The sequence below is a fragment of the Oreochromis niloticus genome, linkage group LG15 (genome assembly GCF_001858045.2).
Source record: "Oreochromis niloticus isolate F11D_XX linkage group LG15, O_niloticus_UMD_NMBU, whole genome shotgun sequence".
In the NCBI taxonomy this organism is placed as follows: domain Eukaryota; kingdom Metazoa; phylum Chordata; class Actinopteri; order Cichliformes; family Cichlidae; genus Oreochromis; species Oreochromis niloticus.
Genome location: NC_031980.2, coordinates 32343236 through 32367304, shown reverse-complemented (window position 1 = coordinate 32367304; position 24069 = coordinate 32343236). Strand labels below are relative to the sequence as shown.

Genomic DNA, 24069 nt, shown 5'->3' with positions numbered 1-24069 from the left:
ATTCTAGTGAGTTAATGATAAACATGCTGCTCTACATTAGGGAGCTGAACATCCTTTTCTGTGTTGATAAAAATGTGCTTTTCTTTCTGGAAAGAAAAATACATTAGCCACACACGGGCAACACACAACACACTAGATATCTTCCAGTTGTTTGTGATATCACTGGTGCTTTTCTTAGCCCTTCATTATCTTACGAGGGAGTAGCAATCCTGCGAGAGTCGCAGGATCGCGCAAGGTGATCTTGGAAATGATCTCCATTTATTCTGACAATAACAAATGAAATAGAAATATCACCACGCAATAAGCCTCAGGCTCATCTCCCACAGGGGAACAGTCCAAAAGAGTTAATCAGTGTGTGGAGCTAGCAGCAGGTTTAGAGTGGTCGCTGAATGGACACTTTTCACTCTCAGCTCTCTATATGATTTGCCTCAGCATGCAGAGTGTTTACAGCTTACATACAGAACATAACCAGAATGTATTAACATTAATGATGGTGTATAAATCAAATTAAGCTTTCCAAACCCCCAAATTTCTGTCGTTTCTAACAGTAAATGCACTGAATAAATAAATGTGGTGTTCCGATTAAGCATCCTGGAGCTAAACTGAAACCCCAAACTGCAATCAGTTACAGCACTGCCAGCTCACAGTTTCCAGAGAGCAGAAAAGGTAAATTTAATGAGTGGAATTTGTCTTCTATTCATTCTGGTCACACGCTGTACAGTAAAATATCACTTTACACTTTGCCGCAAGCATATTGTACCATCAGTGGAAACCCTAACAACCCTAACAAATCTATCAGCTCCTCTCTTTTATAAAACTGCACTGGAGCCGCACCTTCCTTAAGAGCCAGTTGCTCTTTCCATTCACCTGACCAGCCAGCCACTGCAGATCGCTGTCCAAACAGAGCACGCACTCTGCGTCCAACATCAACATCTGATCTCAGAGCAGCTCGTGTCTCTCTAAATATAGCCAAGGGGAGGAGAAGGTTGCCGAGAGTCAAACCAGCTGCTGTATTTATTATTTTTCTGTGTCACCTCTGACCTACAGGCAGAGGAAGGACTCTTGTCTCTGAAAACAGTAGAGCTCTGTTTTAATTGCTGTCATGAGAGACAAAAGAAGGAAGAAAGCAAGAGAAAAATTGGTGTCTGGGGCTGTGTGCATAAATCTAAAACAAAAAGAAAAAAGTGTGACACAACGTTTTGTGAAATCTGTTTGCAGCCAGTACAACGGTGCAGCTATTAAGCACTACTGCAACACATCTCACACACATGAATCATCTCATAACATAAACATAATGCACACATACTGACGTAAAACACTCCAATCAGATGATTAGAATAAGAACTAGTATTATTTTCTTGTCCTAGGATCACACCCTTCCATCCACATTTGAGAAGCTGAAACTCTAAACGCTTTAACCTCATTTTAATTAAAGATAATTTTGCAAGAGTGTGTGCCGTCTAACGTAACAGTAAGAAATTTGGCTTTTTTACAGACTTTTTACTGGTGTGGAGCTGAAGTGGTTAAAATTTTGGAGTTCAGGGTGCCTCAAAGGTTGATTCGCTCCTCCGGACGGGTATTGATCATGGAGGTCTATGTGCAGTGATTATCTCTGTCCATCCAGCCAGGCTGAAATCCATACAGTGGCTGATCGGCATTAACATCATTAGAAACTGGTTAGGTGGGTAACACACTAGGCCAGAACAACCCAGAGCACCATGCACACGCACACACACACACGCGAAGGCAGTGTGTGATTACAGCCCAGCGGTAGAGATCCAGATTTGGCTCCAGCATCGACCTGAAAATCGAACAGCCTTAAATCACACTGGTGCGCAACCGGACAGGCCGGTTCGGGGCACGAACAGACACGCACCCGCACCTGCGCACGCACGCACATCGTCTTTGCCCAGCAACAGGCCGTGCTGGGTGCCCCTCTAATCAAGTTCGTACGCCACTAATTGGCGCCTTTCAGTATACAGTGATTGAGTCCAGTGGTGAGGCAGGAGTATGCAACTTCCTCCTCTAATTAGCCAAGGGCAGCCCAGGAGCAGCCAATCACATCGCTGATCAGCAGGACACAACAAGATGGAGACAGTGTTTTTTCTAACTCTTTGTTTCCCGTAAGGATGGAAAATCACACTTAATAAATGTAACAGCCATGAATACTACATACTGTAGTAATGCATTAAAAGGACAAATAAAAAGAGAGTAAAATCTACTTACTATGTATTTATTGATGAGACATGCACTCATGCAATATACTCAAGTGGAACAGGCAAGATACTGACCTTTCCAAGTGTATGAGGTGCCAGTCACAACATCACCTGTTCATGTTAACGCCATGTCTGTTACCATCACTGAGGGCTACAGACTCACAATCCAGGCCTGTTGTAGTTTTACATTAAATGATCCCAGTGCATTCAAACACACGGATTAGTTTATTTCTTAGGCTTAACAGGGACCCTAAGTTCAGGCACTGGTGTTGGTAGACAGAAAGTCTTATATTCCCATATTTTACTCATATTTTACATGCATATCTGGCACAAATACGGTCCTAGATGATATCCGTTCCCCTACATACTCAACGTGTTTGTTAAACTTCCACAAAGCAAAAAACAAGAGACAAGCAGACTCTGAGTCACTTTTCCTCTATGTTAGTATTTCTTTCTTTACCTTATTGTTCCAGTTGTCTCGCAACTCCACTTCCAAAAAAAGTCGCGTCATCTTTTTTCATATAGCTGGAATATTATTTATTTTTACCTCTCAAGCCAACCCAAGTGCGATCCCCGGGCTTTCCCTACCTGGCCTCCCGCTGTGTAGGCGGAGCCCTCAAGTCTATGTAGGTGATGAAGTTCACCTGTGACAAACTGAGCAGAAGCAGGCTGCATGTGGATGCCTTAATTCCTCATTCGTTAAAAGTCCGGTTAACCAAACTATTGTCTACTGCGAGAAAACAATTGGACAGCGCCTCTTTGTTGAGTGTTTGCCTGGCCCTGAGTCGATCATCATTCCTGGAATCACACAGATGTCAGGATAACACTCAGTCCACTATTCTAGTAGTGATATTCAACACGAGTACACACACACACACACACACGCAGTCACAGAAACACAGTTACACTTGACTGCTGACGTCAGTTGTGGTTTCATAGCTGTCGCTGCAATGCTGATCGACCAGCATGCAGGCCTGCAATTATTCCCAGCCCAACGCTCCGCTCACTGCAGTTTTGTTTTTCCACCAAACACAAAGGATGCTATGAAACACGCTAAAGAGAAACCAGCTGGCCGAGCTTGCGGACGCGGTGGGATTTCTGCCGACACGTGTTTGTTGTAGGAACGGAGAGGAGCGACTCTGGGGACTCTGAGTCGAGGCGTCCCGCGGTTCAGTGAGCTGAGCCATCATCTGTGAACTGGAAATGATTTGGGATCATGTCCAGGGAGCAGCCATTGTCACGTCAATATTTCCAGTCCTCACATCAGGGCACATCCTTTGTCAAAAAATGGGAGATTAATGATGGAGCCCGTGAAATTTGTCTTGAAGGTGCTAAATAAACCTCTATGTAAGACAAGAACCAATCGGAGAGGAGAAGTTGTAAAGATGTATGGCATCATCGTTGTGTCACATATGAAAAGCTATTGAGTGAATTCAGACACAAGATCAGAAGACTAAAGCACCAACTGAGAGGGGGTCAAATGTCAGTGCGGATAAACATTTATAGGGTCGACTGAAAACCTTACCTATAGATAGGCCATGTTTGCCAACCAACTATTATCACAAGACCAAAGTTCCAGTACAATATCTAACTTAGTTACATACTTACAATAAACTGGAGAGCTTCAAAAAGGCCTGAAAGCTCAGGTAAAAACTCGTAACCAGCCTTTGGAAAGTAAGTGACTTTTGAAAAAAAACCCAAATTATTCAGCTTTCTTGCCACCTCCATCTAAGTGGAAAGCTGGCTGAAATCCCCTCTCTGCTTTGTAGCACACCCAGGTCCTCAGAGGATTGAACTTAACCAGAACAATATAAGCCACGTTACACTTGTTGGAAGAGTTGTTGCTATTGTTAAGATTTGTAAAACCCACCAAATCCATGCAGTTTAAAAAACCCTGCAAAAATAGAGCCAGCAGAGCAGATATACATATCAGTGTGATATGGCAAACACGGGCTGAGATATGCCTGTGACAAGCATGAGTTACAAAGATGGAGGTGGTGCAGGTGAGTAAAGCTAAAGCAGCTGCAGGGGCATAATGAGAGCACTGATACTGTCGGCTGATACTCACTGCTGACTCATTCTCACAGTGAGCACGACTCCACAACTGCAACAGCTAACGTTACTCTCTGTTTACATTATGTGGGAATACATCCTGGCAGCTCACGGTGACCTGTGACCACACGGGGAACGAGTTGTGCATCACGTCACCGTGTGTTGACATGGCCTGGGGCCCATGGCGCCGGCCAAGCTGCTGCAACGCCACTAAAGGTCAGCTCTCATTGCTGAACTACTGGGAGGGGACACGCAGAAAGCACGAAAAGTCACACGACACCTTTTCTGAGACGATGCTGCTGTTTGATTCCACGTCTGATATTGATTATTATTATTTTTTTTGTGAATAAAAAAGATATAAATCAGACGACGTATGTTGATAAAATCTTTTTTTTTAATGAGCTAATTGGTCATCATGTTTAAGTAGATAAATATGTTTAATGTGTGAATCTAATAAGAGTACTTTTTTCAACTCTTACCACCTGCAGCTAGGACACAATAAAAAGATATCAGCTCAGTTTTACTACTTACAAATGACTGCCTGTGAGGTCAGTGGTTTGGCATTTGATTTTCTGGAACATCTGCACATGAATCTGATAGTAGATGCTCATATTCAGAAACGTAACACAGTGGGCTGGCATTTTACAACAACACGGGAACCCGTCTTCAGTGCAATGCAACAGTCGGCATTGTAGTACGGATGTGACTTTGTGAGGCAGCAATATAAAGTGTGTCCATTGCACCATGACTGTCACCTTCATGCAAACACCTCCGAGTCTATCCACTGAAACCTGTCTGCTCTCACCTTCAACAGAGATCACACTGAAACTCACTGAAAAACGAAAAAAAACCCTATTACATCTATTTATATGTAAAAAAAATAACATATCTATTAAATAATTATTATATAAATATATGTATATACATATATAATTACAAAAATATTGCTAGTTTTTAGAAATAAGACATTATAGTTATGTAGTTTTTAACCTTTTCTCAAATCTTTAGAGAATATATATAGATAGATGATAGATAGATGATAGATATATATATATATATATATATATATATATATATATATATATATATATATATATATATATATATATATATATACACATAGCAAATCTTAATCTGCTCAATCTGCAGTTTTAATTTGTACAAACATTTGCTACATTAGCCATAATTTTGCAATTTAGTCATTAAAAATTTGTCATGCAATTTATATCAGTTTTAAGGGTAAAAAAAAGTCACGCTGATGATGTAGAAGTCTCAAAAACTCACAAAAAGCACATGTACCAAATATGATATTCTTGGCTTTAAAGGGTTAAAATATACATTTATGATCAAATCAAGATAATATAACATCTAGCAAGATTTCCAAGATTTTGATTTTTTATATATATTTTAATTATATTCTGATTATAGCTACAACATAATGTAAGATGTAGCTTGCTTTTTTTAAAATTTAATTTAAATAAATGACTGAAAATGACCAAATTGGTTAGAATGCTTACTTTGACGAGGCTGCAATCTAATAGTAAGAAAGAAGTCATGATGTCTGTTTTCCTTTTTGCCACCACAGGCCTTACAGTCTCCTTCATTAAAAAAAAAAAAAACTATTGGAATTTAAATTGTCAGTGACAAACGGGGGCTTGGTTTGAACCTCAGTATTGAAGGCACTTCACTGGCTCCCAGTTCAATGCACAATTACAATTAAAATACTTTTATCTCTCAGTGGTTTGGCCCCTCAGTACACCTCCTGCTTGCTTATTGTTCACAGTCCGGTCAGCCCTCTCAGGTCATCGGGTGCAGATCTTTGAACTGTTCCCAGAATCAGATCTAAGTGAGCTGAAGGTGCTTTTAGTCACCGTGGTCCTGTTCTTTGGAACAGCTGATCAATTAAACTGTGCATCAAAAGCATAATAAAAATCTATTTTTATCTACGCAGCACTACAGTAAATAGGAGCTTTTTCTTTTGTTTATTATATTTTGTTTCCTTTTAGGAACTGTAAAGGTGTTTTTACTGCTCTCCTCATTTAGTTTGCATGTAATGAAATGTGCTATATAAATAAAATTGCCACTGCCACACGATACACTTAAAAATTGTACTATGCCTGCTCAGTTCTTACAGACAACCTTGCAAACATGCTATGGTTGAAGAACAGAAGCAGACGCACTGAGAAAATATTCAAGCCCAAAACAAAAAGATATTCAGGCTGCCAAAAACAGCAAATCTTTACACTGGAGAAACTGAAAAGAGGCCACAAATAATAAAAAAAAGTCAGTTGCATGTGGACTATTTTTGAACTGAAAAATTATCGCATCATAGTCATTAGTCTATAGAAACAAAATTTGTAAACTAAACAATTAATCAGACAAATATTTTATTAAATATTAATCAATAACTAAAATGTTGTTCCGGGTCCAAGTATACTACTATATAGTAGTATGTATATTACAGTCAAGTACTACATACAGTATTAATAGTATGTGTACAGTGCAGGTCAGAACAAGAAAAGACAAGACGTAACGCGGTGCTATGAGTCGCTGTGCAGCGTCAGTGTCGGTGGGGAAAAAAATAAAATAAATCAGGACATAATTAGAAGGGAGGTGAGTGATACACCGTCACTGACGCTTTTCCACTCTCAGCCAACTCCCCCTTAATCATAACCCTAAAGGCAAAAGCTAAATATTTGCACTCTCTGAAGCCTCTCTGTAAAAGTACTACCTCGATGATGGTGGAAGTAGTAGGTTTCCCTGTTAAACAGATTTGGCAGATTACACTCCACGGTGAGCTCTCCTTTATGCGGTTCATCCATCAGGCCTATAAATACGTCCAGCTCGGCATTCATTAGGTATCTGCCTTTGAAGGTTTTTTGTTTTTATTGGTGGGTTGACATTATAAAATCACTTTGATCCCCCTCCCTGTCAAACACGGCTTATGTCGTCATTACTTTTCTGGAAGGTCAGCTGCAGAATTAGTCATATTTCCTTCTGTGGCTCTTAAGGCAGCGGACACTTTCAGGTATACTCATACATGTTGTAACACATGAGGATGTGTCAACTATACAGGTTTTTTTAAATGTCATATAGAGATGTAGTTACATATTTCTGTATATTTCTCTACAACTTCTACATCCATCCATCCAGATTCTGCACATTCAGGCGTCAGCTGTTCCTTCTTCAATCATCTTAAAAAAACTTCTCTGTTCTGTAAAATCACTACAAATATGGACGATTATCATACTCTAAACAGTCAGTATTTAAAGTATCAGAGGAAAAGAGCTGAGGTGGTCAAGCAGCAGGTTAAGCTGAAACTCATGTATAAATGACGACTGTATAAGACAAACACACACACGCACCGATTCGCAAGAAACTGATTCATAAATTCCAAAGATCTCATCAGTCCATCTGACTCACCATTAGAATTGCAAACAGCAGAGAAAAACTCTGATGACTTTGTCATTGTGAGCTAAAAGCCACGGTGTGATTGCGTATTTTCCACTCATATGCACATGTCACTCTCTATTCCGTTAATGTCCTGGAATAAAATGATTTGGGAGATTCTGGGAGATAAAGAACATTTGTGCACAATGTGAACATCAGGGGCTTGGCGTTGATGTAAAGATACTGTGCTTGTTAAATAATAATATCAAAGTATTCATTGTATGTTGCTTTAAAGTGAAACTAACACAAGTACTGAGAGTGCAGCTTGATGATATGAAGACCTAAAGAAAACACGAAAGCAAGGTCTCTGTAAATGCCACATACTGGAGGATACACTGCTTTGAATTTCATTCTAATCTCTCTAACCTAAATAGACATAAATACACATAAAATAACATGATGCATTAATGCTATTTTAGGTTAAAAAGATGCTCCAGTTCTTCATTATGTTCTGGGGGCCAAGTTACAGTTAAACCCCTAACTTTAGTTATTTTAAGTTAATATGTTAACATAAAAGAACTTTACATTGTGTGAAAGAACTGAAAAGCTTTCTTTAAAAAAAAAGGTTCAGACAGCAGTGTGCTCAGGGTTGTGCAACAACAACATCTGGATTGAAACCACATCTGGCCTACCGCCTGCGCTTTTGAACGATGTCGATGGGACGGTTGACGGCGCATGGCGACCCACAGATATTCCCGTTCCGCATTTTGAAGTAGCGATCCTGGACTGAGGGGGTCAGATACACACAGTTAGTCGGTAAACTCATGTCTACAGTTTGTCTCTCAGCTGCTTTTGTTCTCCACTAATTATCCTTTTCCTCCTCCTCCGGGCGCTCCTCTGCTCCTCGGCTCCCGCGTGCTCTCTCCTCTCCCTTCACGCCGCACCGGGTTTCCACTGACACGCGGGCAGATGGAGGAAAGCCCTCCTCGGTGTGTTTTGGCGACATGACTCCAGTCCGGTGTGAGGAGAGAGCGAAGAAAGGAAAAGGGATCAAAGCAGTGTGGGTTTTAAAGAGTCATTTCCTCAGCGTCATGCCGCTGTTTCATGCGGTGAAACACAGAAAAGCTAAACAAGAGCAGAGCGTGAGGAGGCTTCTTTCTAATCCACGTTGAGGAGTTCAGAGCTGAACTCTCCCTCCCTCTGGAGACACGCTCCTTTCTCCCTCCCTCTGTCTCACTCTGTCCCCTCCTTCCAGGCACATGGACTACTGAGGCTTTAAAAAAGACATGAACTATGTACATGTGCATGTACAGTATGTGTGGGTTAGAGAGGGAGACTGATAGGGGCGTGTTTGCTTTCGGTTGGAGTAACTGCATCGTGTGCATGTGGATATACTTCTGCCATATATCTTAGCGAGGATCAGTTTGAGTTTCAGGGAGAACTGTGAGGCAGCTTTCACCTTTTAAGACCCCTTTAAAGACTTCAGTTTTGGTTTAGGGCAGGGTTGCGAGCTTAGTTTGATTGTTAGGGAGGGAGGGAAAGTGTTATGTAAATGAATGCTGGCACAAAGACATGTACGTATGTGTATTGTATGAGCAGTATGCGTGTGCGTAAAAGAAGAGGTGTGTCTCCCATCTTACTTATTTGCAGGATCAACAAACACACATGAGTCACAAAGCCGAGGTCTGTGAAGCATTCCTGCCTCACACCTCAAAAATGTCATCACTTCATTAGTTACACTAGATACTCATGAGAAAATTCCCCCTACTTACTGTATGAATTTTCCAATTATTGCTATTGTGAGGTCACAATAACCTTTGGCCTTTAAGGAGAACATCTAGTCAGTTCCTTGAGTCCAAGTGATCATTTGAGCCAAATTTAGAAAACTACATCTACGTGCAACAGGAATGATGGACACTCTGATGACATGATGGGCAGACTCGTGTGGGAAAGTATGAAGTACTTTAAAAGTATTTTCAAAAGAAAAGCGAGCAAACTCGCTTAGTCACATCTGAGGAGCAACATTCAAACAGCAGTGTGTCAGGGATTCACGTCAGTTTTGGTAAATATGTTATTTTGAATAATTTAAAATGAAAACAAAGTATCTCATATGCATTCAGGAGCAGGTGTAATTAGATATTCCCCCTTTAGTAAAATACTTCAGCCTGCAGCAACTCTAGCACACCAGCACCAGTCAGTCTCACGACACAGAGCGGTGGACTTCCTGGACTCGGTGATCTCACCAACTGGCTGGCCTGCTGCTGTCGACACTGCAGGCAAATATTTGTCTTTTGAGACAGTGGGCAGGAGCCTGGGTCAGACGTGTTGGCAGGCACACGGGAGAGGAGGTGGAGCAGAGGGGGATTTAAATGTCAACCCGTTTTTAAAAAAAATGGTTGGCTAATGATGCAGCCAGATGTTGTGACGTAGTCACAAAGGGGGGACGCAGATGTTTCACCCTGATCTCTGAACTTTTAAGTGGCTAGTTATGACGAAGGCTTTCTGTGCGGAGCTATTTCTCAATGGCTGCTGTCCCCACAAAACTGCACTTTAATAGCACAGCAATCATCTTTAACTTCAGCAACAAATTTTTTTAATCAGTGAAGATTAAAACAAAAAGAAAAGCTCATTATTCATGGCAGGTAAGCTTGCAGTTTCTGTGCTACTCCAGTGTAAATAACGGGTCTAAGAAACCTTCCAAACACCACCTGTCTCTGTCTGGGACAACGCTGCCGGATGGGCTGCTCAAATCTATGAAAAACATAATAATTCAAGGTGATCAGGAACATGTCCGTGGACACATAAGAACCACATTTTTTACCAGGTTATTATACCATTATGCTGTGTGACTGTAATCATAACTGACCTCCTTCTAGCCTCCCAGCAGAACTGGGTCAGACGCTGGTCCCTCTAAACCAGAGCAGTCTAATAATGACGTCAACACACTTATAAAAATAGTGTTAAATTAATCTGTTGCATTACCCTCATTCATAAAAAAGACCATGGGGAACCCTACAGATCTTCTGGTGACTTTCCTGCAAGGGGAATTGACACTTTGAGTCTTTATTTGTCTCACAGTTATAGCCAGATGCAAACTTTCCCTGCACCTAAGTCAGTGACTCCATTCACGTGAATAAAGCAAACTAAAAATAAATAAATCGAACTGGTCAGCCGTCATTCATTGTGGAAATTATAATTGCAAACACAATAACTGGCAACAGTTTTATTGGAATCAAACAATCAAGAGCACGTTTGGTTTTCTCCTGTAAATGCAGACAGAGTAGCGCACTCTAAACTGTCACTGTCAATAAAGACATAAAACATCCCTACAAGCAAACCTCCTCCAAACCCATAAAACACATTAAGACTGAATTCCCTTCCAGCCATCTGGCATAAGGTTTTCCAAGAAGCCCAAGAACCATACATCAATCAGGCCTAACATTATGACCACCTGCCAAATATTTTGCTGCCAAAACAGCCCTGACCCGTCAAAGCACGGCCCCTTACGGGTGTGCTGTGGTATCTGGCACCAAGAAGTTAGCAGCAGATCCTTTAAGTCCTGTAAGTTGCGAGGTGAGGCCATGGATCGGACTTGTTTGTCCAGCACATCTCACAGACGCTCGACTGGATTGAGATACAGGGAACGTGCTTGTTGACACCGTTCTATCAGAACCAGCATTTAATTTTTCTGCAATTTGAGCTACAGTAGCTCATCTGTTAGATCAGACCACACGGGCTAGCCTTCGCCCCCCACATGAAACACTGAGCTTTGGCCACCCATGATCCTGTTGCTGGTTCATGGTTGTTCCTTCCTTGGACCACTTTTGACAGATACTGACCACTCCAGATCTGAAACACCCCACAAGAGCTGCAGTTTTTGGAGATGATCTGATCCAGTCGTCTAACCATGACAGTTTGGCCTTTATCATCCCTACGTCTGCCAATGTTTCCTGCTTCTAACACATCAACTCACTGCTCACTGCTCCCTAAAATGTCCCACCCAATAACAGGTGCCACGATGAAGAGATAATCAGTGTTTTTCAGTTCACTCGTCAGTGGTCATGATGTTATGCCTGATCAGTACACACACACACACACACACATACACACACACAACCATCAAATTCAGATGTTGAGATGTTGCGTTTGGCAAAACAAAGACTAATCCATCTGCTTAGTCCACAACAATAATATGATCAATATTTCCTGGTTTCTAAAGGACGGTCTAACTGGAACAGCAGCAGCTCCTCTGGGCGTCTGGCTAATAATCATGTTACACTTTTTGGCATCAGACGTCAGTGAGTGCCTGGTGTTTTCTGGGAAGTCTTATTTTCACAATTGCTTCTTGTTAATTTTCCCATATTCCAGTTTATCTCGGAATGCAGATTCCCAGTTTATAATTTTGTTGAGTTGATTAAATTGAAAAGGAAGGCCTCACAGAGCTAACGTGGCATTACTAGAATGCAGAGTATTTTCAAAAAGGTGAAAAACTAAAGCACAGAGGTACAATTCACTCCTCGCTACTCCTGCATTTTTCCAGTGCTCTGTCTTAAAGGCCATTTTTAATATCTGGAAAGACAGAGTAAACTTATTTTGTTCCGCATGCTGTGATTTCTGGTATCATATTTAAATATTTGTAGTTAAACTAAATGAAAACTCCTGTTGTTGCTCCCCTCCAATGCTGGCATCTGTCCTTGTGAAATGTTCCTGTGTTGGACCTCTAAACAGATGCCAGCGTGGAGATTTGCTGAGAATGAGGTGTTTGTGAGGCCGCTGTGTAACCAAATCCAACCGGCCAAATGACTTCCACGGCCCAGCTGGCTGCTGGCTCCTATGACATTACCTCTGCTAATGAGAATGAGCTGTGAGGGAGGAGTGTCATGAGCGTGTGTGTCTGAAAGTGTGAGAAAGTGTTGGTGGAACTTTTTGGTACAATGAAGATTTGTTTAACTCCTCCTTTAAGGATCTTTTAGTGCACTCTGCATCGGAAAGCAGGGAGAGTCTATTCTACAGTTAAAGACATGAACGGTTTGCCAACAAGCATCCATTTCTGACAGCAGTGCAGAGATTCTTGCGCCACCTTGTGCAGAAATCCGTGGTGACACAGTGATGTGCACGCACAAACTTTAAAATACTATTTTCTACTAATGCATTCATACCACATCATTTATAATGGAGCCTTAGAATTCTTTTAGACCTATTACTACTATCTTTGGCTACATGCATATTCAGCAGTTCACACACTAGACTCAGGTCCTGCATCTCCCATAACACACACAACAGTCTTATCTATACCAACAACTCTTATCATTAGTTTTTTTTTACATTTATGTTTACTTGTCCAACACGAGTTAATAAGATGATGAATGAATATGAATCAAGAAATGTGGACATCGTGCAAACAGGAGAGTTTTGTAAAGCCACAGTTGTGACTGAGTTAAGCTGACAGCCCAGCAGAGGTTGCTGTTTGCCTGTAAACTAAATGGAGGAAAACAACGCACACACACACACACACACACACACACACACACACACACACACACACACACACACACAATCATATAAACAATGCAACAGATCTCTGCACTCATTAGCACAAATGAGAGTAGAAATTGCAATCATTTTAAAGAGTCAGGATCGTGACAGCTACAGTTTCTTTGTACTGATGGATAGCGGGGTAAACATCGACAGTACGTGATGTGAAAAGTGAATTATTAAAAAACAAAACAAAACTCTGGACAAGAGCCTATCATCAGCAATAATCCAGGAATAAACTCTAAAAAAATATCACATCTCTACTTCAAGAACTGATTTAATGCACGGCCTGTAGCCCAGTCTGCCGACCCAAGATGACCTCAAACACTGTTTGGTGGAAAAATCAGTATGGATTTTGTGACTGGTGGCTATGGCTGTGTGCACGCAAGGAACGACAAACACGTGTCACATTCACGTGTTATGTGCTGCCAGCCTCTGGTGGGGCTGGGTGAACAAATTTAGGCTCGGGGGGTTTATTTTGGGGGTCTGGTGTGTTATTGTGGCCTCAAGGCCCCACCCCACATCTCTCCTGCCCTGCTTAGACTCAACTGTGGCAACACTGGGTCAAAAGTCAGTCCTAATATTAGTTTACTCGTTACAAATTGGGTCTAATGGGTAACTGGTTACTGATATTCTCTGTCAACCTGCCAAATCACAAAGTAGTAAATATTCCAATATCCCTGACCTTAAAAACACAAAAATTAAAGCATTTCACACAACTTAGAGCGTTGAAGCTGAAACTATTTGCTTAAAAAAGATTTTCTGTTATTATGGTATTAATAAAACTGAGTTATGTGACAACAGCCGTAATTCTAAAATAAGGAACCCCGACAAATCCACTAAAAGTAATTCTGGGAGTAACATTAAATGTAAAGATGTTTAGGAGGATTTAATTGGATTAATACTCCTAGTTCGCAGATCATGGTCACGGAGGTAAAGGTGTGGCTTTGCTGAGATGTGGCGTGGACGACAGAAGAGAAGAAACCTTCAGCCCTCAGATTTCACCTCAGTTTACCAGCAGGGAGCGCAAAAACATGCATGAGCAATCGAGTTTGAATACACACAAACACAGCACAATAGGATCTACAGAAAGCGTGCGTGCAGTGCAAACATGTGCAGAAAACTTGCTTATAACTTAAGAGACATGTGCAGACGCACAGAAGCCAGTGAGGGATTATCATCAAAGTCAGCTCCTCATTGTGATGTCAGCAACAACTAACGCCACATCTGTCCAAAACATCTGCCTCCTGCTCAGAAACATCAGTCAGAAAAGTTTGTTATTCATGAACTGGAGCGCACGCACTCATTCGACTGTTTGAGCCGCTTCATCTGCAGATGATAAAACACTCGTCTGTGTTCAGTCAGGGACATTTGTGTCGGGTCATCGTGCAATAAAATGTGCGTGACTTGCAACAGAAACAGGAAGTCTGTCGGCTGGAGCTTGCCACAAACGCAACTTGCTTCCTCTTGAAAGCTGCTGGTTTTAATGCAAGCAAATACAAAATAATTGCATCTTAAAAAACACCAAAACACAAGTTTAACTTTGTAAAAAACGCATTGGCATTGTCCAAGAAATTGGTACTATGAAATGTAAGTTCCAGTTCCCAAAATTATATAATCATTTGAATATTTATCAGCTGCTACATGCCAGCTCTCTGCTGCTGTTTAAAAAAAAAGTGAGCTCTCATGCCAGAGTGCCTACTTTATCAACAACAGCCTTGTCTAGGACACGTGTGTTTGTTTAAAAAATGATTATCTACAGTCTATTTTCCATGTTTCTTACTGTTGCAGTGACACTACAAGTTTAGATCTCTGAGCCAATCTCGCTGAGGAGCTTATCTGAACACTCCCTCTCATGAATACGAGCGCTGAGGAGATGCAGGATGCAGAGTTTAGGAACATACCCCAAGCACGAGTGTCTCCGACCGTGTCCAAAACCAGTCAGCCCTCCTTTCCTTGTCAATCGGAGGTCTTTGTTCATTGTCCCTCGAGCGCCTGACTCATATGAGACACTTTGGGCTGTAATGAAAATAAACTGCACATCTGATCTGAGCCTCTTACAACAGTTCTTCACAGTTTAGTTATTTTTCTCCCGTAAACCTCCGGGAGTATCTGGATAGGCTCCATGAGGTTTTGCACGCCGATAAACCAAAACTCATGAAGATTCCAGGTGAGAGGCAAAAAGAAAATGGAAAGGATCAGATAGAGAGCAGATCTGCCCAATCTTCTGTTCCTCGGGATGCAGGAAGAGAAATCGTGGAATGCTGCAGAGTTCCTGCGCCGAGGTTTTAGGCAAGCCCCAACAAGGCAGACAGGAGTGTGATATTCAATTAGTCTCCAAAAGCAAGAAGCACACATGCAGCTGTTGTAACTGTAGACTCAACTGAATTGAAGGATTTCCCACAGTTGTCTGTCCATTCTCATTGATTTGTTGTTGTAAATACCCAAACTAATCCCAGACATGACACTGACAGCATTCCTGAAAGGGTTTTCAGTAGTTCAACTCCAAAACAGAGAAAATACAGGCGACCTGTAGAGAAGTCTGAAAATTTTGAAAGTATCTTTGTTTCTCTACTTCTCTGTCAGGCACTCACTCACTGTTCGCAGGAAAGGGGAAGGGTTGAGCCACTTCTGAGAGCAGTGACACTGCAGGGTAGCGTCAGTGAGGGTTTGACCTCTTCCTTTGGCAGTGCGAACGCTGCAGGAATCCCCCGAGGTCACTGTGGGAGCTGAGGACAGACCACCATGAGCTCCAGAGTCTGTCTAGTACAGGATATCCAATGTCAAGATGTTCAAGTTACAAACTGGTTGCATTTTGAGCCACACTTGCAGCTTTCCAAAGAAAAACCTCAAAGACAGAAAATGCTCTCACATTTAGAGAGTTACAGGGCTGCACAGCATTTTGGTGTGTCCCAACTTGTTAAAGGGAGATCTGACTCGACTGTGTGGCTGGCGGGTGTTTTTGTATGTCTGGCAGAGCTAGCTTGACGCAGCCTTCGTTGACACGTGAGATCAACATGCTGCCTGACCCAATACCCTCCTTCTGTTGCCCTGCAGCTACATAATTATAGAGGTTATTGTTAGAGTTGGTGCTGGGCAGGGTGGCAACAGGGGTTGGGTGGGCCTGACAAAACACATGTTAGGATTTACGGCAAAAAACTCGGATAAACTAACCATAGGGAGAAAGCCCTGAGTTTCAACTCGTACAGTTTTTATCACCGGCAAGTTTCAGATTCAAAGACAATCAAAAAAGGGCTGCAACTAACAGATTTGTCTGCAGGTTATTATTTTTGCTCAATCAATCAATTGTTTAATTTATGGAATGAAAAAATAGAGAAATTCAGTCTTTGCAGTGCTGTGGAAAGTGAGTACAACTCGTGATTCAACAGGTGCTGCTAAACAAACTCAACTGATCGTGAGCGATGCTGCGTCAAGATGTCAAAAACACAAACATTTTTGCAGGAGTGGATTTCCCAGCAAATTTACCCCAAGGTCAGACTGCACAATGTAATCAGACAGAAGACTCGTACAATCTCAGACTCTGTAGGTCTCAGGTAGCATATTAGCACCATTAGAAAAAGAGTGGACTAAATGAAGTATGGCTTATTTGGAAAGGTTGCCAGGAGAAAGAACATGGCAGCACAGCTTTGGTTTTCACAATGGCCTCTGAACAAACAACAAGACTTCTGGAGCAGTCTTTGGAGAAAGCTGTCAAGCACGGTGGTGGAGGGGTGACGATTTAGGCTGCTTTTGTAGCGACAGGGTCTGAACACACTGCAGTCATTGAGTTGACGATGAACTCTCCTGTATAGCAAAGATATTCTAGAGTCACATACGAGGCCATCTGTCAGCTAAAGCTGGGCGAACCTGCGTCACGCAATGGACAATGATCCCAAGCAAAGCATCAAATTTACAACAGAATGGCTGAAAAAGAAAAGAAGGTGCTGCGATGGCCTGGTCCAGAACGCAAGCTGACTGAAATGGTGTGGCAGGACCTTAAAGATAACTGACGCCAGGGTATAAAAAAGAGCAGGCCACAGTTCCTCCACAGTGATCTGAGAGACTGATGGAGTCACATAAAAAATTTAAGTTATTGATCAGGGCAATTTGTTGCACATCTTGCATGCAGATTGCGGGATCCTTTTCATCACTTTTGCAGTCATTGCGAAACAGGCTAAAATTTTGAACATCAGTTGTGTGTTTTCTGACTAACTGAACTGCGTAATGGCAGTGATAAGTGATATAAATTGCACGCCAGTGTAACTATATAAGATATATGAATGCATATGTCACATGTTCCTGGCTTTATTTCCACACTGCTAACAGCAGAGGGGACTGGCCTTTGAGAGCAGTGAGGACAAAACCCATGCAGATACTGACATGCCAATTCACTTTCAGACTGACAGACACTTGTTGCACGGCAACAACCAAAGACACCACAACCACTTCCCTAAGCACTACATGAACTGCAAACTAAAACAGGGCGTTGTGCTGATAGATCATTTATCTTGTGGTGAGCACATGTATGTAAAGAGGCTCATAAGTTAAAACAGACCAAATAAACCAAACAGGATGTAATGAAGACAAAGAAACAGTAAAAATGGTCCCGGCTCATTTAAATCCTTCTGAAAGGTGCTGCTCTCACCTGACAGTGCATGGGCTTTATAATACTAATGAATATCTGTCCTTAATGTTATTTTTTCTTCTGTTAAACATTTAAATAAGCATTAAAGGTCGTCTTCCTTATTGCCTGTGGGCTTATTTTTGTCATTACAACCACCCTGCTGTGACTCTTGTTATCCTTATTTAAGGGAGTTCCCTTTCCTTTAATCTGTCAAAAAAAAATGATAAGGAAAAGGTTAGACAAAAAATTAAACTCACCACATCCTCCAAAGCATTTTAATTAGAAGGAATTGATTGAAAAACTCTGAATTTTAAACGGCTTTAAGCTACACTTTTGTCCTCATCCTTCTTTTGCAGTCTTGTTTGGGTTTTAGTTTCTGCTCAGTGTGGTTTATATTTTATTCATGCCGGCACTGAGACTCGCACACCTGACAGGGTGGGGTGGCGGGGAGGCTCACAGTTTAAAACAATGGGGTGTTTAAATATTACACGGGCAGGCATCAGAATGACATCAGTAAAATGTCACGACTGATGACGTAAGTACACGCAACGTGTTTACAGGCCGCTTCCTCTACATAGTTACAGGCAGGCTGCCAGGCAGGCAAACAGTCAGGGGGTTTGGAGAGCGGGAAGGGCCGCGGGGGGGCAAAAGCACCCAGGTTTCATGTTTATCTGATGAAAGACAGTTTAACTTTCGACTAAATGGTTCGTGACTGCGTGTGGGAGCTTTCTTTTCAGTATGACATCAATTCGCAGCCTCTATAATTAAACTGATTGGTGAAATGTGTATTTATTGAGAGCATGATCATAATTTTTAGTACCATGACAACTTAAAGGTTAGTTGTTTTATATAATCTGACATCTTACCGCTAACGTGGGATCATTACGCAACACATTATCTTTGGGAAATTCATCTTTAACAATGGCATATTTTACAAATTTAAATATTTGGGTGTGAATTGCAGCTTTTTTTGATGCTATGCTTTAAACTCAAGCATAAGACAGCATTTATCACCATTTAAAGAATTAAGAAAGGTGTGTATGGGATCTGTGGTCATCTCCAGGCAGCTCTGATGCCGTTTGTGTGCAAAATTGACAATAACAAGGGCGAAAATGAAAACCACAAGAAGAAACCACCAATATTGCTGCAAACAGCCTGCAGCCACATGAAGGTGGTGACAGCAGAGGCAACCCTGTTAAGAAAGCCGTATAAAATGATCATCCCCTGTTAAAACTCAGCTCATCGTCCAACACTGTGACTGCTCTACAAAATGATAAAAACACCAGTTATTTACTACATATAACTGATTTTAATGCTAACAAACACTTCTACGCTTGTAAACTTGCATCTCCGTTGTCCGAAAATAGTTTTTTTCTGGAGTGTTTACATACATGAGAGAAAAATGAGGGCTTTAGACTCTAGGGTAATTTTCACAGCTTTCTCAGAGTTTCCTCAATTGACCTACTGGTCACGATTACGTCCGTGGAAAATCTAAATACGTCACTACCCAGCACTGCTGCTATTGTTTTTCTTACACTACCATAGTGAGGTTCTCTTTGGAAAAAAAATCAGCAAATGCCTTCATAGATCACTCTGTTATTTAAACAGCTTCATCCATCAAACGTTGAACATTTAGGCTCCGTCATAGCTTGAACAAGATTTACTCAGCTCCATCTTTTCTGACGTAAAAACAAAAAGCAGGACACAGGCTGCCTGTTTTCAGTCACGAGGACTGACGAAGTGATGGTGCAGCAGTAAGCGTCATCCTTGTGTTTACTGTGGTGAGCCACCCCGAATCCCTCCAGACTTTAGCTTTGTCTCTGCTACACAGAAACCCCACATCTGGTGGTATAGGAACCTTTCTCATCTTTGGCTTCACCAGGATGGCTGAACACCTTGGGCACGAAACAAGACCCTCTCTTTCATCGCCATAACAATAAGGTCCTTTGAGATGACACCGGTCCCGACGTCAACAAAACTGTGATTTCCCACAGTTACCTTCTTATCAGACAATGAGGCTTTTTTGCTGCTGCCAACCCATGACACATACCGTGATGACGTGAAAAAGCAGGCTCTGCAACGTTACCTCAGAGCTGCTGAACAAACAGTGGGCCTATAGTTTATTAGAGTTCAGCAGAGTTCAGAGAAGATGACCTCTGAATCCCAACCTTCTGATTATCTTATCAATGTACAGCTGAAAGTTGTACCTATAAAGAACTTATACAACATGTCTCCTTCACCCCACTATGTCTTAGTGCTTTCTACCTAACAGCCACACTTCGATGACCGCATCAGGAGCAACCCAGGCTTCAGTATCAGATTGAAGCGGCCAGGGATCGATTAGTAGACAACCTATTCTACCTCCTGAGCCACCCCTTACACACGACTTTCCACATAAGCTAACGACAGTACTTAGATCCATGTCATTGACTCTACCTGGGTGTGTACGCCAAGGTGAAGCGGCGCTGCAGGGCAATGTTACGGTTCATGAGGAGCTTGCGGAACAGCAACGGCGAGTGGCGGGGGGAGTTCCGAGGAGAGTCACCGGGGGACATCCTGGGAGATCCATAAGGCGAGCCGGATGGTGACTGCGGCTTCAGCTTGATGGGTTGAGGACTGCTGAGTGGGAAGGAGCCAGCCTCCCCTGAGCTTTCCAATAGGGCTTCACTCATGCTGTCGTGTAGGAGTTTAACAAAATGTTCTTCTTACGCTGCTCTCTGGTGCGACCTTCTAACCCCTGACAGGGAGTCCAAGTCATCCATCTCAGCACAGCAGCATTTATCAAGTGAATTAGGTAAACAGCTCTCAAGCTCGTCTTGCGATGATGCAGCTCACATTCGGAGCAGCTCGCACGAGGCTCTAAGTTCTTCACAGCCACTTTTGCGCTACAGCTTCATGGCTTTTCTCTACGGAGCCACCTAAAAGCCCTGTTGATGGACATGGACACGAGTGCAGGAGTGTACCCTCCCCTCGGCAGTAAGCTCTGTTTACATAGCACTGAGCTCTGCCTAAATATGGCCAGGCCTGAATTATAACGTTGTTAGCTCGTACCTCGGGTGAACTAGCTGCGTCCGGCGCACACTTCAGAGAGGAGTGAACTGTTTTACGTCGGCTTCCTTCCTCAACTCATCAGTACAGAAACATTAGACAGTGATTACAGCTCTGACTGTGTAGACACATGCCAGAGCTGTGCAGTGTCAAGAGGCCACAGTCTGGGTAGATTTTCACTATGCTGGTCACTGGGGTGGGGTAGTGGGGTAGTGGGGGTGGGTGGGGGCGACACTGTGTCTAAAAGCAGAGCCTGCTTGAGATAAAAGATAACGAGAATCCTGGAAATGTCACTTAAACCTTTACTGGTATCTTGCCTGAGTAGCGTTTCCCACTGGGGTGGGGTGATGGAAAAACAGAGATCAGCTCGAGTTTCATCTCTGACCCCTAGACAGCCAGTGACCCAACCCTCCGCTGCCCAAAACAAAACTGAACTGTACTGCTTGTGCCTAAACATTCCCCTCGATAACAAGCATCCCGTAAATACATGCTGCATGTGCCTTAATCGTGCTTAAGTTAATACTCGGTCCCAATCTGTTAAACATCTAAAGGACAGGTTCACATTCAGATAATCAGGGATCGTTGCCATATTTATCACTGATCAGTACACGTCTTTCTAGATTTACAGCCCACAAATTAAAAAATAGATCAAGAAAAGGGATTTGCAAATCGCATGCCGAATCTCAAATATTATTAGGAGCTTCACCCAGTAGTTAAACAGTTCAAATTAAGCAAAATGTATATGTTTCATTCTCTATTCAAGTGTAAAGTGTTGAGTGCTGCACTGCTTCTGCACTGTAATCACCACAGATTGCTTGTCAATCAAATAGTGGAATCACAAAGTCTTTATGCAACACTATTAGTTTCTGGGGTTTTGTGGATAGGGTTTTTCTTTCTTTCTTTTCATCTGTTTCATCATAAAAACATGAGACCTGCACAGATGGAGTGACTATGACAGCAAACCTTTGAGCTATTTAAGCTACGGTGCCACGAGGGCTGGAGTTACAGTATGTGAGTAATACTTAAACCTACAGTTACTGTTTTTGTGATTGCACCATAATGCATCTAAATGGGAATAATACCTTCACCAAAAATCCCCCCCGCCAAAAAAATCCAGCCATAATTATGCCCACTGCCATAATGTCTCTTTGCCTCTGCATCCATTTTAATGATGCATTAAAGTAAGGACAGAGAAGGGCTCTTGAGTTTGAGGGGCTGCCTGCCAAAGTACTGATTTAACTCAGGAGGGGCTGCAAGAGGTCACTGCAATGAGCTCATGAACAAAAACACAGCTGTTGTATGGAGTGCTGTCAAAAATGACCAGCAGGTGGCACCCACGCACAAACACAAGCACACAAATGCACATGAATAGACACACACATGCACAAACTCAGCATTATGAAATGTCAGTTTATTCTACAGGGTTTTGAGTTGTAGCTACTGAGCTCTGGATCATTTATTTGCCATTTTCTTTAAAGCAACATAATGCAAACCCCAATTCACTTTGATCCTCTTAACCCTGGAAATGGCCCACATCATTTGCCAACACAGTCTACTGATACAGTTGTGACTAAGTGAAGGGTCGGCTGAAAGGTAATTTAAAAACCTGTAGACAGCGTGGGCCGACTCAGTCATACAGTTGCCATTATGAGTCAATGGGGAGAAAAGACAAGGAGATGAATCCCGTGGCTTTTCTTTAAGTGACTAATGCCAGGATATGTGGAACTATTTATTAGACTGAGTCATATACCCATCCTCCTCCCACCAGCAACACCAGATCAAACACATGCAATCACACACAGCTGACAGCAGAAAACACACACACACACACACACACTGACATAGACATGCATGCACACGGACACATTAATTCATTTTAAAAACACACAAACAAACTGGTTTTCAGCACCTGAAAAGCCTTGGAATAGACAGCACGCATGCTGCTTTATCAATTAAGCTCCAGTATATATCAGTGTAACTGCATCATACTGCCTCTCACATAAAAACGATGGAAGCAACCTAACTAGACAATTGCAGTTTATATTTAATCGAGAAAATACTCCCTCTATGAGCCAGCAACAACTCTCATTGAGCTTGACTTTCAAGGCTACCTACTATATGTTTTTAATAAAAAGAGACTATTTTCTTATTAATCTGTTTTCTCAGGAGATGACAGTGACAGATCCATGCTTTCACAGTAGGTGGAGATTTGGTTGTAAATATACATATTTAAACAGAGAAACAAAGACACAACAAGTCCAACGAGCATCTGTAAGAACCACAACAGATTTTATAGACACATAAAAAAAATTCCTGGGCAGCACAGTGATGCAGTGGTTAGTATTGCTGCCTCACAAAAGGTTCTGGGTTCAAATCCATCTTCTTCCTATGTGTTTACATGTTCTCTGGCTTCATCCAGCAGTCTATAACATACTTGTTAAGCTAACTGGTGATTTTAATTTCAAAGCATGAATAGTGTTCTTTTTGTCTGTGTTACCCCTGTGATGGACTGGCAGCCTATTCAGGGTTTACCCCACCTTTCATACTATTGGGAGGATAAAAATTCAGTGTTATAAATTCAATGTCTAAAAATAGTTGGATTCTGATGATACTATATTTCTTCCATACTCCAGCAACCCTGAGAAGAGAAAACTGATTTTTCACAATAAAAGCATATTTTACTGCAGACTCAAATGTTTAAATTTAGATCTCAAAACTATTACGTGGCTTTTATCGTTTATTTTAACTGCACGTCTCTTTCTCTTGTTTAGAAATGAACATGTGCTTGACATCAGTCACAACAGAAACATTAGTTTCAGCAGCAGAGGGTAATAGGAAAGCATCCATACGCAAGTAAGAGGGAGGCAAAAGCTAATGATCAGCTAGCAGCTGATATGCTATACAGATTCATTAATGTCCAATGTCTTTAGTGAGTGTGTCAGGAAGTGATTTTCTATTATTCTCGCAGCTCAGTTGTGTTTTATTTATCTTTGTGTTCAAAAAGCAAGACTGTGACAACATGTGTGCAGTGGGTTGCTGGATTAATGTGTTCAGTATAAAAGAAGAGCTGTACAGTGAGACCTCAAATTGTCTTGCTGAGGCCAAGCGATGGCCAAGTCTCCATCACTCCACTTCCCCAAGTAATTGCATTTTTTAATTTGCTAAGGTTAGTAACGGCATTACTCATTACTGAAATGAAGAATT

The 24069-nt window shown here is 41.9% G+C and overlaps 1 protein-coding gene across 7 annotated transcripts in view; it reads right to left on the bottom strand.

The window, feature by feature from the left end:
- LOC100708810 (cAMP-specific 3',5'-cyclic phosphodiesterase 4D) overlaps positions 1-24069 on the bottom strand; it is a 98832-nt gene that overhangs the window by 26293 nt on the left and 48470 nt on the right. Inside the window, exon 1 of one of the 7 annotated variants that reach the window (XM_005454021.4) lies at positions 20254-20714. The exons of 3 other annotated variants lie outside the window; for them this stretch is intronic. In XM_005454021.4, coding sequence (XP_005454078.2) covers positions 20254-20489 — 236 coding nt within the window. In that variant the 5' untranslated portion in view covers positions 20490-20714. Of the gene's footprint in view, positions 1-8350; positions 8877-15097; positions 15942-20253; positions 20715-24069 lie in introns of those variants that run through there. 3 more of the 7 variants (XM_005454022.4, XM_005454024.4, XM_005454023.4) reach the window with 3 other exon arrangements.